The sequence below is a fragment of the Bubalus bubalis genome, chromosome 2 (assembly GCF_019923935.1).
Source record: "Bubalus bubalis isolate 160015118507 breed Murrah chromosome 2, NDDB_SH_1, whole genome shotgun sequence".
In the NCBI taxonomy this organism is placed as follows: Eukaryota; Metazoa; Chordata; class Mammalia; order Artiodactyla; family Bovidae; genus Bubalus; species Bubalus bubalis.
Window position 1 is genome coordinate 74,548,644 of NC_059158.1, and position 16,836 is coordinate 74,565,479.

At 36.3% G+C, this 16,836-nt stretch overlaps 1 protein-coding gene across 1 annotated transcript in view; it reads left to right on the forward strand.

Annotated features, from left to right (window-relative positions):
* Positions 1-16,836, forward strand: part of CIR1 (corepressor interacting with RBPJ, CIR1) — a 41,432-nt gene that overhangs the window by 2,720 nt on the left and 21,876 nt on the right. Inside the window, exons 2-7 of the mRNA XM_025274664.3 lie at positions 2,968-3,062; positions 8,373-8,446; positions 9,027-9,037; positions 9,125-9,189; positions 9,840-9,888; positions 10,704-10,821. Coding sequence (XP_025130449.1) covers positions 2,968-3,062; positions 8,373-8,446; positions 9,027-9,037; positions 9,125-9,189; positions 9,840-9,888; positions 10,704-10,821 — 412 coding nt within the window. The remainder of the gene's footprint in view (positions 1-2,967; positions 3,063-8,372; positions 8,447-9,026; positions 9,038-9,124; positions 9,190-9,839; positions 9,889-10,703; positions 10,822-16,836) is intronic.

Genomic DNA, 16,836 nt, shown 5'->3' on the forward strand with positions numbered 1-16,836 from the left:
ATTGCAGCTGCCTTTGTAATAACAGAAGATTGGAAATTTCTTAATATCCACCAGTACAGCAGGAGATTGGTTAAATAAATGATGGTGTAGCTTCACAAAGAAATGATACTCTTCAGCACCCTACCCTCCTGGAAAATAAAGCATTTTGCTTACTGTTCTGGGAATGATCTCCATGGTATAGAATTTATTTTATACATTTTTCTCTTTATGTATGCTGTATTATATGTGCATACATATATATATATGCATGCTGTATATGTTCGGTTCAGTTCAGTCGCTCAGCTTTGTCCGACTCTATGCGACTCCATGAACCACAGCACGCCAGGCCTCCCTGTCCATCACCAACTCCCAGAGTTTACCCAAACTCATGTCCCTTGAGTCGGTGATGACATCCAACCGTCTCATCCTCCGTTGTCCCCTTCTCCTCCTGCCCTCAATCTTACCCAGCATCAGGGTCTTTTCAAATGAGTCAGCTTTTCGCATCAGGTGGCCAAAGTATTGGATTTTCAGCTTCAAAATCAGTCCTTCCAATGAACACCCAGGACTCATCTCCTTTAGGATGGACTGGTTGGATCTCCTTGCAGTCCAAGGGACTCTCAAGAGTCTTCTCCAACACCACAGTTCAAAAGCATCAATTCTTTGGTGCTCAGCTTTCTTTATAGTCTTAACTCTCACATCCATACATGACTACTGGAAAAACCATAGTCTTGACTAGATGGACCTTTGCTGACAAAGTAATGTCTCTGCTTTTTAATATGCTGCCTAGGTTGGTGATAACTTTCTTTCCAAGGAGTAAGCGGCTTTTAATTTCATGGCTGCCATCACCATCTGTATATGTTCACCATTCATGAAAAGAGGGACCAAAAATGCATGTGTATGTGTTTGTTTATATTATGTATGTATATTACGTGTGTGTCCATGTGAACATCCTTGGAAGGATATACAAGACAGGAATAATATTGGCTACATGTGAGTATAGTTCATGGGGTTCTCAAGGCAAGAATGCTGAAGTGATTTGCCATTCCCTTCTCCAGTGGACCACATTTTGTCAGAATGTGAGTATAGTTATGTCATTTAAAAAATAAAGAACTTTTAAAAACCAAAACTTGGCTATAAAGTATTCTATTATATCAGCCTTCTTCTCTGCCCCCTAGAGTTAATCACTGTCTTGTTCTATTTCCTTACATTGAATGTATTCTGTTATCCATTTTTATTGTTACTATTTTCCCCAGATGAGGATTTATTGGCGTAAATGCAACCATATAAAAACATAAGCTATGAAAAACACAATCACGATGTGCCCCCTTCCTGCGCTGCCCAGACCCAAACATTGTTACTGTTTATTTACACAATTCACATCTTTTTTATTATAAAATATCTTAATATACAGAAAGGTTAGTATGGTTTTTCTATTAGCAGATTCTGAGCATTTTGTCGGCAAGAATATATTTCACTACTTTTTATTTTAATCCATCATAAATATTCATGTATTTCAGCTCTTGAGCAAATGAGACTTGTAAAATAACTTTGTAAATCTAAAGCCTTAAATAAATGGTAGTTATTGTTATAAGTAGTATCTTAATCATTAGGAGGTTATTATTAATGTATTATTTGATCAGGCAATGACATCTTGCATTTCTCTATTTCAACTGTTTGCAGTTTGAGCTATAGTGAAAATTCCAAAGGTGCCTTTTACTGCCTATCCCAAGTGTAGACTTTTCTTCTGTAACATTACATTGGTAATGTTATATTGGTTATGACATATATGTTATGTTAGTTATGAAGACAGTAGAAGAAATTTTAGGAACTTATACAAAAGAAATTTCCAGGATAGTTCTTCCCTGAAGGATTCTCTTTTCATTTCTGTTTTTGCTTTTATCTCCATATTAATCCTTGTTGTCCACATCTCAGATTGTGGTCATAAAACTTACCTATCTGAGTACTATTAAATACTAATAACTACTCCTGTTTTGTGTCTAAAATTGAATAATGGCAGTCTTGTCCCCAGTCCTTCTCCCCACACTTGTCTGCCCCATTATAATTATTAATTATTTTATCAATTTAAGTATTAAATGTTTATCAATGTAAGTGTTAAATATTTTCCCTTAAATTTACCTTCTTAAAACAGCTTGTTGTGAGAAACAGTTTTGCCTTGCTATTTATGTTAAGATTATCAAACACTTTATCCTTTACTTTAAAGAAGGTGGGAAGACACTGATATCTTTTAAACCTGGAGGTAACATGATTAAATATCCTTACATAAGCTGTGTGGGCTTTTTATCTTCACCACTTTTATGATTCTGAGAATATCACATAGGGACGCACTCAGCCTGTGGTGGTGGTGCCCTTGAGCAACTGCAGGATATCAGATGCATCTCTCATTTCATCTGTTTCCTCTCTTGGTGGTTTAGTCGCTAAGTCTTGTCCAGCTCTTGTGACCCCATAGACTGTAGCCTGCCAGGCTCCTCTGTCCAGGCAAGAATACTGGAGTGGGTTGCCATTTCCTTCTCCAGTTTTCTCTCTTGTTCCTTCCTTTTTTTCTACGACTGTCTTTCATCTCCTTTCCTTTTTTCCTCCTCCTTGTCTTCCATTTTTCCTTTCTTGGGGTATCAGTAACACTCACTGGCATCCAACGATATGCCCTGTGTGTTTTCTGGACTAGATATATTCCATGTAGAGAGATGGTCGTTCTTGTCTCTGAAACATCCGAGGGACTGAGGGCAAGAAGCTGTTGTACCCTGAGTGCTCAGAGTGGTTCTCAAGTTTGACATTCTTGACTGAAAGTTTAGCTGTTTTGAGTGATTATATTTTAGGACTTGCATCAAAGCATAAATTGGAATTTTCAACTCTTATTTTGTGATTGTGGCTTTATGATCAAAATAGATACGTTGTAAACTATAGAATAGCATTTTATGTTTTATTATAAAAGAGAACAAACTTATTTAAGTTTTTACTTTACTAATTTAGGTTTGGATGGCAGAACAGAAAATATCATATGATAAGAAGAAACAAGAAGAGTTAATGCAACAATATCTAAAAGAACAAGAATCATATGATAATAGGTAAGAAATTCCACTCTGCTGTTATTTTTTTAGAGTAATCGGTTGCATGAGAATATCCTTTACTGAATCATATAGTAGCTTTTTTTAACTGAATGCCCCCAGTGATAGGTCTATATTCCCTGTGATCTTTACTCTTACATTGATAGATGGGCACTTTTTCCAACCTTACCCGTAATTCACATAAAATATAGATTGATGTGAATATACACTCCATATACAGTTAATAGAGATGTTCCAACTTACTCAAAACTTGGAAGAAAAATAAATGTCTATACTTGAATTACTGAGGCCTCGTACAGAGATATTTCTTGAACATACACTGAAATGAAAAGATGCTCAAGATGGCTTCAAGAAGTGAAGTGTCTCTACCTGACCTGCACGTCATTGTTCTTTTAACAGGATAAGAGCTAGCGTTCCTCACTGGCTTACTGTAGAGTACAGTATCCACCCCTGCCCCAGCTATTGTCGTTTTATGTTTGTATTTGCAGGTCTAACTCTGAAGAGGATCTCTTTTGGTTAATCAAACAAATAGTGGTGCTTTTGATAAGTCACAATTTCTCTTCCAGTCAGTCCTGTATTTCATCAAAACATGGATCTTAAGCAAAGTAATACTAAACTATTACCAAATACTCTCTTTGAAATATAGTGTATTGAGAGCAAAAATAGAGAAATAAAACATTTTATTCAATTAAGTACTTTTCTCACTAATTTATTTAATTTGATTGACTTTTATTGAGTACCTACATCATGCAAGGCAGCAAATGAAATTGTAGTGGCCTGTAATATAAAAGTGTGATGCATAGCTTCTGTCTAGCCTCAAGAAAATATAATAACGGATATGTACATACATATAGTTCAAGGCTGAAAATAATAACTAATTGAAAATACACTGTTATAAAAACTGTGGCACGCTAGCATAAGACAAAAATAATTCCATGTGGGATAACAAGGTAAGACTTTATGAAAGAGGTGAGGGAGAAGGGAGCGGCAAGGAGAAAAAGAAAGGTGACATTTGACATAGTTCAAAGCTGAACTCTGAGGAAAGATAAGGATTTAGAGCTATGGTTCTCAACTGAGGGCCATTATTGCCCCAGGAGATACGTGGCAACGTTTGGACACATTTTTTTGATTGTCATAGCTCAGGGGTTGGGTGATAACAACATCTAGTGGTGGATTCTAGGGATGCTACAAAACACCCTACAGTGTACACAAAGAATGGCAGAGTCCAAAATGTCAGTAGCACCGCTGTTGAAAAGCTGTGATCTGCATCTAGTCAAAGCTTATTAAAGATGAGCATGGTGGGAAGGTGGAGAGTGTGTTAGGAAACAGCAATATAGTTGAGTTAGACCAGTAAAGAGATCATGGATGCATGAAACAGGGCACTCAAACCCAGTGCACTGGGACAACCCAGAGGGATGGGATGAGGAGGGAGGTTGGAGGGGGGTTCGGAACAGGGGGACACATGTACACTTGTGGCTGATTAATGTCAATTTATGGAAAAAACCACAATCAGTTCAGTTCAGTTGCTCAGTCGTGTCCGACTCTTTGCGACCCCATGAATTGCAGCACGCCAGGCCTCCCTGTCCATCACCATCTCCTGGACTTCACCCAAACTCATGTCCATCGAGTCTGTGATGCCATCTAGCCATCTCATCCTCTGTCGTCCCCTTCTCCTCCTGCCCCCAATCCCTCCCAGCATCAGAGTCTTTTCCAATGAGTCAACTCTTCCTATGAGGTGGCCAGAGTCCTGGAGTTTCAGCTTTAGCATCATTCCTTCCAAAGAACACCCAGGACTGATCTCCTTTAGAATGGACTGGTTGGATCTCCTTGCAGTCCAAGGGACTCTCAAGAGTCTTCTCCAACACCACAGTTCAAAAGCATCAATTCTTTGGTGCTCAGCTTTCTTCACAGTCCAAATCTCCTATCCATACATGACTACTGGAAAAACCATAGTCTTGACTAGACAGACCTTTGTTGGCAAAGTAATGTCTCTACTTTTTAATATGCTATCTAGGTTCGTCATAAGGTAATTAGCCTCCAATTAAAATAATTAATTAAAAGAGATCGTGGAGGTGGGAGTGTAAGAACCCATGCAAATATCTTGTTTCTCCCTGAATTTCACCCACTAGTGTTATTATTCATTGCTAGTTCTTGCCTGCATCAATTGTTACTGTGGTTTTCTATCAGTGATTTTCTGTTTCTCTAAATTCCTCTACATTTTTTAATTTGAATTTCTCTGGAAAGAGGATTTTTCCCTTGCCCTCACTTATTTATTTAATCATTTATTCCTGTCATTATGAACTCAGATATTTACTTAATTGGTTATAATTCAATACTTATATACTTTTTTGCTCAAGTTTTGACCTTTGCCAGCTCTATCAGCTTGACTCCTATGTCCATTTAACATGTTCCATCCTTTTAAAAAATAAATAAATAAAACTACTTCATGACACTATAAGATCATCAAAAATTTGTCTTTTATTTTTCTCTGCTCCAGTGTTGGAATCAACCTGTTCCTTTTATTTTAGAAACATACTTTGAAACCTGGGTCTGGACACTAGGTTTGTTTTTTGCTTCTGGGTTTGGTTGTTTGAATTTACGAGTATATAAAAGCAAATTTATGAGTATTTGGAGTGATTCGCTACATTTTTCATTTTTCCTTCTTCAAAAATGTTGTCCTTAATAGTTCTGTTCCTTAGTATTCTATTTTTTCCCTTCTAAGTTTTTAAATGTCCTAGATATTTCTTAGTGTTTGTGGATATTGATCCACATGACAATCATATTTATTATTCTGAATGGATAAATAAAAGGATGTCAGAACATCTATACATTTCACTCTACTTAGAGTCAACAGCAAAAAAAGAAAAAACCTGTATAGGTTTTTGCTGCTGCTAAGTCGCTTCAGTCGTGTCCGACTCTATGCGACCCCATAGATGGCAGCCTATGAGGCTCCCCCTCCCTGGGATTCTCCAGGCAAGAACACTGGAGTGGGTTGCCATTTCCTTCTCCATGCATGAAAGTGAGAAGTGAAAGTGAAGTCGCTCAGTCGTGTCCGACTCTTTTGAAGGTAAAACATAAATACTAATATAGTGGCTTTTCCTTTTATTTTGTATACCTGTTGAGTTTTGCACAAAATGGAATTGATCTTCCAGTTTTGATTGTGTATTATTTTTGTTTCAGTGTAAATGAAGTGCTTTTTTGGAAGGGAATATATAAAGCATAAAATTTACTGTTTTATGTGCGCAGTTCAGTGGCATTAATTATATTCATAGTGTTGTGTACCATCATCACTGTCTGTTTCCAGAAATTTTTTTTCTTTACCCCAAGTAGAAACTCTGTTCCCCTGCCTCTAGCCCCTGGTAAACACTATTCTTTCTGCCTCTGTGAAATTTGTCTTTCCTAACTACATCATGTGAGTGGAATTATATATTTGTCCTTTTGTGTCTGGCATACTTCACTTAGTATAACATATTCAAGAGTCATCCATACTGTAGCATGTATCAAGCTTATTTTTTATTATGGCTAAATAATATTCCATTGTTTGTACATACCACAGTTGGTCTACCCATTCAACCATAATGAACACTTGGATTGCTTCTATCTTTTGGCTATTTTGAATAATGGCATACCAGTATCTGTTCATCCCCCAACTTTCAGTTCCTTTGGGTATACACCTAGGAGCAGAACTGCTGGATCATCTGGGAGTTCTGTGTTTGACTACTGAAGAACCAGAAAACTGTTTTCCATAGGGCCTGCACCATTTTACATTCCCACCAGTAATGCATAAGGGTTCCAGTTTATCCACATCCTTGCCAACGTTTGTTGTTTTCCTTTTTTTTTTTTTAATAACCATTCTCATGAGTGCAGCATGGTATCTCATGGTTTTGATTTACATTTCCCTATAACTAGTGATACTGAGCTTTTCATGTTATTGTGAAAAGCATGTAGCATGATATTGTGCTTCATGTTAATTTTTTAAATAGTGTCAATATAAGATATAATTTATGATCTTTAAAGTATATGTTGGCTTTTAGTATATTTAAAGTTTGGAGCCATCACCATAACCCATTTCAGAACATTTTCACCATCTGAAGAAGAAATCTTGTCCCCAATAGCGGTCACTTCCCATTCCCACAACCTGGACTCCCAACTCCTCTCAGACCTAAGCAACCACTGACTTACTTGTCTCTATAGGTTTCCCTATTCTGGAAATGTCATATGAATGGAATCACACAATATGTGGCCTTTTGTGACGGGCTTCTTTCATACAGTACAGTGTTTTTGAAGTCCATCCATGTTGTAGCTGTGTCATTGGTTCATTCCCTTTCATTGCCGCATCATATCCCGGTGTAGAGGTAGATCCTGTTGTGCTTTTGCCCTCTGCCTTACAGTTATTTGTAAACTCCAGTGGAAATAGAGAGGACTTACAATTATGCAGATTATACTTTGTGATAGCCTTTTCCGAATATAAGAGGAAATTCTGTTTACTCTTTGGGTTTCTTCTCTTTAATCAGTACTTTACATAGATCTTATGAATTAAAGGTTTAACTTGATTATTCATTTGGCTTGTCACAAAGCTATTTTTCTAAAAAGCACAGCATATCTCTAAACAGAAAAACATTCTCTAAACACATATCTCTAAACAGAACATATCTCTAAACATCTCTCTAAACACAACAACAGTGTTCTCCAAACAGGGAACATTCGGTGTTGAAAAAGAAATTATTAAAAAATGATTTTTAAGATGCAGTAGATAGTGAGTCCATCATAGTAATAACTTGTAGATTTTCTTTAAACTATTCTCTCTTCATTGGCCTTGCTAAAGAATTTTGTTTATTCTTATTGAGTTTGACTCCTGTAAGCTTTAATTGGATTTGACTTCCTAAAGAAATCCAGAGAGATTTATTTTTCTAAACTGATTCCTCACAATTAAGAAAAAATGTTGGCACTATTTAACTTAATTCCAAATATGTGTTGACATATAGCATTTCAAGACATTTCAAAGTTTAAGAAAAGCATGTGAGGGTAAGCATGGCATTTCCCCCTCATTTCAGTTGGGAGGGCTGGGTTCTTTAAAGTATTGAGAAGGTCTCGGAACTTAAAACCAGTTACTAAAGAGGCAGCACTGTTGGAATTTTCATTCATAAATTTCAGATGTCATTTAGTCAGAGGAGTAGTTTCGGAATTTTATCTCTAATAAAAACATTTTATCCTAATTCCCTTAGAATTTAGGGAAATGGAGGGACAGTTATTCTGTAGTTTTTTTCCTCCTACAAAAAAATTTGAAAACTTATCTCTTGTTTGATTTAGATTGCTCATGGGAGATGAACGTGTAAAGAATGGCCTTAATTTCATGTATGAGGCTCCACCAGGGGCTAAAAAAGGTACTTGCTTCATTTCCTTTAAATCTTTGATGTGTTTGTTACTAAAGATTGAGAACTGTTATGACAGATATTTTTAGAAGTTGCTCTTCATCTTTTAAAATTAATACTATTCTATAAAATAATGTAAAATACTACAATCAATATAGTAGGATAAATACTAACAGTAATTCTCTAGTGTAATAATAATTTCATGATGTGTTCTTCAGGGAGGAAAATAAAATCTCAGCATCACCAGAAATGTATTTATTCTTTTATAATTTGTGTCTTTAGTCCTTCTTGCTGAGTATATTTGTAAATAGAAGGCATAATATTCACTGTCAATGAAAAATATAGAAGTTTAAAGATTAGAAATGAATCTTTTAAGATTAATAAAATACTGCCTCTTATTCGGTACGTTTTTTATCCTACAGTGATTTGAATTTTATCTTGTGAAAGAAGAAAAAAGTCAAAGCAATACATTCTTACAAGTTACAATTAAATACCGTGATACCATAGTGTAGTTTATAATAGCAGACTTTCATGTTGAAGTTTATAACTTGACCTACCTTTTTTCCTCCCATATTTTTGATATGCAATCAAGAAAACAAAGAGGTAAAGTACTGTTTTCTATGTTTCGATTTATTTGCAATAGATTGAAATTTTAATGAAATTCTGAAAGACTTTAATGAATGTTTTTAGAAAGAAGAAACAGAAGGAGAGACCGAATACAAATTTGAATGGCAGAAAGGGGCCCCACGAGAAAAGTAAGAACTGTTTTTTTTTTTTAAAGATAAAATATGTATCATTAATTTTATCTGGTGTGTGTGTGTGTGTTAGTTGCTTAGTCGTGTCCAACTCTTTGCAACCCCATAGACCACAGCCCACTAGGCCCCTCTGTCCATGTTATTCTCCAGGCAAGAACACTGGAGTGGGTTGCCATTTCCTTCTCCAAAAGGAACTATAGAAAGAAAGAAAGTGAAGTTGCTCAGTCGTGTCTGACTCTTTGCAACCCCATAGACTGTAGCCTATCAGGCTCCTCCATCCATGGAATTTTCCAAGCAAGAGTACTGGAGTGGGGTGCCATGGCCTTCTCCAGTTTTATCTGATATCCCATCCTATGTTGCTTTTTATTCACCAGAGAAAGCAATTAATGTGAAAAGTTATTTTTAATGATTTGTCTTATGTAGCTAATTTGCTTGATCATAGTCTTTAGCTTTATTTTTGTCATTTTTTTAAAATCACAGATTATCAGACTGGATACTTGATAATAAAGGGGTGTTTGGATATACTAAATAGATTTTATGGTTCTGTTTATTTACTAAAGTTGTATGTTTCATAATTTACTTAGAACTGTAAAACTATTTTTAATTATTATTGTTCTTAATATTGTTTGTACATTTTCTCTCCGTAATAGATATGCCAAAGATGACATGAATATCAGAGATCAGCCCTTTGGTATTCAGGCAAGTGACGCATTTATTCTGTAAGAATAATTTTTTCAAAATAAATACTTCTTTATATTGTTGTCCAAAGGTATTTAAGCTGGAAAGGGTTTCTATGGTTTCTGAAAAGCTCTATGGTTTCTGTTTGTATCAGATAGTAGAAGGACTCGGAGAGAAGACATTAAATGTAGCAAAGATACAAATCCAAATATCAAATCATGATAAAAGATAGGAGTCAAAATTTTATAGTGAGGGCTATAATGAAAATGGTCTCTGCAGTTTTCAAGGAATTTGGAGAATTAGCTCATGGTCAAAAAATAAAACTGTTTGAATACTGCCGTACTTACTCATTTATATATTGTTTGTGGGTGCTTTCCTGCTGTCTTGGCAGAGTTGAGTGGTTGCAACAGAGACCTTTGGCCCATACAGCCTAAAATATTTACTGTCTGGCTGTTTACAGGAAAAGTTTGCTAGCCCTTGGTTTAGGAAATTGAAACCTCAAAGATTAACTTTTTTAGATTAGAGAATTCCAGATTGAGACAGGACATCATTCTTTTTTGGTGTTTTACCATTTCTTTTTGGATTACATTGTTTTATTGCCACCGGTAACACTCAAAAAGAAATAGGATTCAGCTGAACTTTTAGACACAATTTATAGTAAAAGATTTTAGTGTTTGAATTACTTTTACCAAATATATATGTGGAGTCTCTTTCCTTGGAGATCTTTTAAAAACAAGACTAATTTCACTTAAACTCTACAAGGAGTAAGGAGTTGAACAGTAGTTAGGTTCTTAGTATTTTAATAACCAAAATAATTAATGTTTACTATTTCTCAGGTTCGAAATGTGAGATGCATTAAATGTCACAAATGGGGTCATGTCAACACAGATCGAGAATGTCCTTTGTTTGGTCTTTCTGGAATTAATGCAAGTTCAGTTCCCACTGATGGCTCAGGTAGGCACTGGTCATCATTTGTTTGTTTTAGAATTTATATAGAGGACAAACAAAGCTAAAGTAACTTTTTTTTAAGTCTCTCTTGGTATTGGTTTGATTTGGTTTGGTTTTGTTTTCTGGGGTTAGGTCACATTCCCAAAATGGTCAATAGAAAACTCTGATTATATGTTTTGAATATGAAATTCTGTGTATTAGGATTTAATTTTTCTAGCCAAGGGCCCTATGAAATTGATATTAAAAGTAACATATATTAAACATCATTTATCAGGTTGGTAACCTAAAAATAGAAGGAAGATACGGTTGTCTCTCATGTTTACGTCCTCCTGAGTTTTAGGAACAAGCTGAACTAGAAGCCACAATTGCGATTTTTGTTTCAGAGAGAAAATTGAGTTTTAAAAGCTGTTAAATAATGTTAAAATTAATTTTTACTTGAAAGTTATTTACCTTCCTTCCTGTTATTGTCTATTTAAGAAAAATTGGTTGAATTTGGTTTAAATCATTTGAGTTCTTCTTGTAAGAAGATATTAAAACTGAGAAGTTTTAACTTAAATTTCTCAGTGCCTTGTTAGTATGTTGTTCAAACAGCCACACTAATCCAACAATAATTCTTAATGAATCATAATAGCAATAACCTGCTTAATCCTGTAACCTTAAGTCATTTCACTTTTTATGAGTTTCAATTCTTCGTTTTAAAATAAAGGATAATAGTATAACTCAAGAGATTTTCCACATTTTTTAAACAGCTGTAGAACCTTTAAAAAATTTTTTTAAATCCTACATGTAATCCAAAGTAAGCCTTTTGATTAGGGTGAAAGAGAAGAGTGAAAAAGTGGGCTTAAAACTCAGTAGTGAAAAAACTAAGATCAAGGCATCTGGTCTCATCACTTCATGACAAATAGAAGGGGAAAAGGTGAAAGCAGTGAGAGATTTCCTCTTCTTGGGCTCTAAAATCACTGCGGGTGGTCACTGCAGCCATGAAATTGAGACAATTACTTCTTGGCAGGAAAGCTATGACAAACCTAGACAGTGTTTTAAAAAGCAGAAACATCACTTTGCCAACAAAGGTCCATAGAAGTCAAGACTATGGTCTTTCCAGTAGTGTACAGATGTGAGAGCTAGACAGTAAAGAAAGCAGAGTGCTGAAAAATTGATGCCTTCCATCTGTGGTGCTGGAGAAGACTCTTGAGAGTCCCTTGGAAAGCAAGGAGACCAAACCAGTCAATCGTAAATGAAATCAACTCTGAATACTCTTTGGAAGGACTGATGCTGAAGCTCCAATACTTTGGCCACCTGATGAGGACAGTTGACTCATTGGAAAAGATCCTGATGCTGGGAAAGATTGAAGGCAGAAGGAGAAGAGGGCAGCAGAGGATGAGATATGTTGGATGGCGTCACTGATTCAATGGACATGTACTTGGGCAAACTCTGGGAGATGGTGAGGGACAGGAAAGCCTAGTGTGCTACAGTCCATGGGAATCACAGAATCAGACATGACCTGGCAACTAAACAACAACAGTCCCAGATGTAGAAAATATAAAGGCAGAGCTGCTCTACTGAAGCAGATGCTCTAGGCATGAAGCGCCATCCTCTCAGCTAATCTCGGCCTCTGATGCACCTCTTTGGACTCGCTGAGGCTTCCACTGCCACCTCTGAGCTCAAGGTTCACCCTCAGTCAGCAGATGACCTTCAGGCTCTCTTCTATAGCTAGAGATCAGGCTTGCTTCCAGCAGGCCAGATGCAGGCTGTTGGACTCAAGATGCTAGTTCTCGTATTAGGAGTTTAGGAATTTGATCCATTGTCAAGTTTGACACTGTTTCATTAGTGGTGTTATGAGTGTCAGAATGGGTAGAGGAAGTACACACAAAATATTATACGTGAATTTTTTAAAATCCTTATCTCTCTTTAAAACATTTTTAAAAACCACATCTTAAGGACCTCCCTGGGTCCAGTAGTTAAGAATCTGCCTGTCTGTGCAGGGGACATAGGTTCTATCCCTGGTCCATGGGGCAGCTAAGCCATGTGCCACAGCTACTGAAGCCCATGCACCCTAGAGCCTGCGCTCTGCATCAGGAAGCCCCAGCACTGCCACTGGAGAGTAGCTCCCGCTCCCACAACTGCAGAAAAGAGCCTGAGTGCATCACCAACAACCCAGCACAGTCAGAAAAACACACATTTTAAGTAGAGGGAAAATTGCTCAGTGGTGAGAGAATATGGATACGGCCTCCTTGGTGTGACAGTCTCTGACAAAAGAACCTCCTGCTGATGCCACAGTGCAGGTGCTTTTAAACCCCTCATACTAGCTCCCTCTCCCCTGCCCTCACCCAACTGGGGAAAGAAGGGAGAAAAGTCGCCAAAGAAATCAAGCCCAAAGCAAAGGAAAGTGGAGTAGGATGAAGAACCCATTAGCACAGATATCTCTGAGCTCTACTTTTGGTAGTCATAGGGATCTGTTGCTAATTTTGAAAGGCATATTTTATTTCCTGGAAGGGGTTTCATCTTGCTCATCTCTCCCTTCGCTCCATCCTTATGGTGCCCTTCCAGCTGAATGACTTGGTGTTGGCTGTGGAGGGGCAGTGTCGTGTCGGTGCTGTCTTTGTTCTTCAGCCTTGTCTTACTCTGACCTGCTTGGGGAGCATGAGTAGGATGGACCCTGGGATACTAGGGGACTAGGATGTAGGCTGTAGACCAGGATAGACCTTTATTTGGTACTTGATTCACCTACTTTCTCTTGAATCTACTTAGAAAGTCTACTAACAACAACCAAAAGAACTTACAGTAAAGATTTAAAAGTGTGACACAGCCAGTGTTAGAGCAAGTATGATAAAATGAACATTTTAATCCACTATTGATAAAGTGGAGATAAATTAATAAATTTGAAGAGTCATTTGATGTATCGAAAACCTATCAAAAACCTTAAGAACATACATATCATTTTACTGGAAATTCAACATCCAGGAATTTATAGTAAGAAAGTGATAAGGTAGATGCTCAAAGGTTTATAGTAGTGAAAGATTAGAAATAACCCTAAATAAACCTAATCAGTAAAGGGTTGGTAAAATAAACTCACCCATTTATTCAGCAATAAAGTGTGTAGTAGTTACTCTGTGTCAGGGATTTTTCTAGGTTCTCGGAATATAGCCCCAAGACAGAAATTCTTTCATTCTATTGGGAATGACAGAAAATAAACTAAGGAAGTACTACGCATTTATAAATTCTGTGATGACAATTACATTGGATACTGTGGTAAGAACTAATTGGGGAATAACTAGGTGAGGTGGTCAGGAAGGGCCCCCTCTGAGGAAGTGATATTAGGCTGAGACCTAGAGGACAGGACAGTGCAACCATGTATTTGATGTCTCAGGCAAAAGGAACAACCTTCTGCACAGAAGGAACTATAAATTCAGACTGAAGGTGTGGAGGTACAAAGATGCCTGATTTGGAACCCCTGCTCTCTACTTAGTAGCCATGACTTCAAGCAAGCTGTTAACTCCTCCGTGCCTCAGTTTGTGGTGTCTGTAAAATAGATATTATACTAGTACCTACTTCATAAGGTTGTTATGAGAACTAAATGAATTAATACATGTGTAGTGCTTAGAATAGTACCTAGCACATAGTAAGCACTTTATTAATATATTTTTTAAAAATTAATTATGGGACTTCCCTGGTGGTTCAGTGACTCCATGCTTCCACTAAGACTGCTTGCTTCCACTGCAGGGGACATGGGTTTGATCCCTGATCAGAGATCCAACATGATGCACGGCATGGCCAAAAAAAAAATATATTAAAAAATAAATTAATTATGGAGTTAATTGGAATACCAGTATAGCCAAAATGGAATACCATATAGCCATTAGATAAGATATATGAACTGAGCTGTTGATCTGTGTTGACACATGAGGATGTACCAGGATATATCAAGTAAAAAAAGGAAGAAACAGCATTTCAAATTTCTTAAATCTTGTCTTACTTTTCTAAGAATACCTCAAAGCACTGAACTCTATTAAAGATTATGGTAAAAATAGATCAGTAACTTTCACTATCTATGATACCACATAAGATGAATGTTACTGATCTATTTCTGATGTACTGTCAGAGTTGAAAACCATCAGCTTCAACTGTATGTAAGAACAACTGAAGGTTTGGGAAATATGTCCTTGTTTGTTTAAATTATGTTTTACTAATAATACACAGTCATGAAATTGTCCCATGGGAATAGTCTTGGATATGTCCCAAGGTTTTGTTGTAAAGCATTGTGTAAGAAAACCTAAATATCTAATAAAAGAAAATTAAGTGAATAATTATGGGATATTGTCACAAGGGAATACTATACTATGCAACCATTAAAAAATGATAGGAAGATTTCTTAATGAATATATATTGTTTATAACATTTGGTCAAATAAAGCATATTATAAAACAAGGTAGCTACACGGATTCCATTCATTTTTCTCTTTACATCTTTAAGTAGACATATAGAGAGATGCTTTTAGAAAAATAAAAATGCCTGGAAGGAGATAGACTAAAATATTGACAATGGTTATACATTTATAATTTTTAAATGAATATTAGAGGAATTAAAACTTATACATAGAAATAAATTATTTAAAATGGTATTGTTCACTTAATACCTTTTAAAGTTTGACCTGAATTTAGCAGTACCACTTAACTAACATTAATAGAAACTCCTAAAGGGTCTCTCAAAAACAAAATAAAAAATACTCTGCTGTATCAAATGGCAAAGCAAATAATGATGTTATATTCTGAATTTGAATGTAATGAAAAATAAACTGGCCAATTTCCTAATCCACTTGCTGATTCAAGCTAAAAAATCTTTTCATTTAAAAAAAAACACCTATTGAATAATGTCTCACCAGTGAATAGAGATTATTTTTGCAATAAGGCAATTTCAGTGGATGTGGTTATCATGGGATAATCACACCCCTGGGGTACAGCCTTGTGCCTGTAATCTCCCAGGAGTGTAATTATTTCATGATAACTGCACCCCCTGGTGTTACATTATTTCTATTATGAAATTCTTAGTTTAGTATATAAAGTAACTTACTTTGATCACTGGAAACTACAAGGTGCTGTTAGAACATTCCAGCTGTGAGGTTTACAGAGACCAGCTATAAGATTTACTTCTCCTTTACAAAGTTAAATTAGGCAATCAAAATGCTTCTCTTGGCTAAGCTGGTTTAGAATATCTTTTCTACTGATAAGATCATCTTAACTTTGTAAGTTTTTGTACACTCTAGATACATCAAAATTATATATAAAACTTATAAGCTTCAGTGGTGACTGAATATTAGTAAAATATTTTTATAGTACAACATAACTAAATGCCTGGCCCACTGGCCTTTTGTTTACACTCTGTAGCCCTTATTCCTATCATTGCCTCTTACCTTCTGTTACTTACTCATATTTTTAATGTAAATTGAAACTAGCATTTTTTTTTTAATACAAATTGGTGCTTTTCAACAAAGCAAGTGGGGTTTTTTTTTTTCTGTTTTATTTTTTTGGCTTTAATAGAGTGAATGGTCACATATATCTGTATGTCTCTTACTTAATCTTTTTGTTTGTTTTGTTTCAGTCTTGTTTGTGTTTTTTCTTAATAGACTTTATTTTTTAGAGCAGTTTAGGGGTCACGGCAAAATTGAGAGAAAAGCAGTTTCCATATGCCACCTGCCCCCACAGATACATAACCTCTCCCATTATCAGCATCCCCCACCTGCCCCCACAGATACATAACCTCTCCTATTATCAACATCCCCCAGCAGAGTGGGACATTTGTTGTAGCTGATGAACCTACATTGACACATCATCATTATTCAAAGTCCATAGTTTACCATAGGTCTCACTCTTGGTATTGTGCCTTCCATGGGTTTGGACAAATGTATGATGGCATGTATCTACCAGTATCAGTTCAGTTCAGGTCAGTTCAGTTCAGTCGACTGCTCAGTCATGTCCGACTCTTTGTGACCCCATGAATCGCAGCACACCAGGCCTCCCTGTCCAT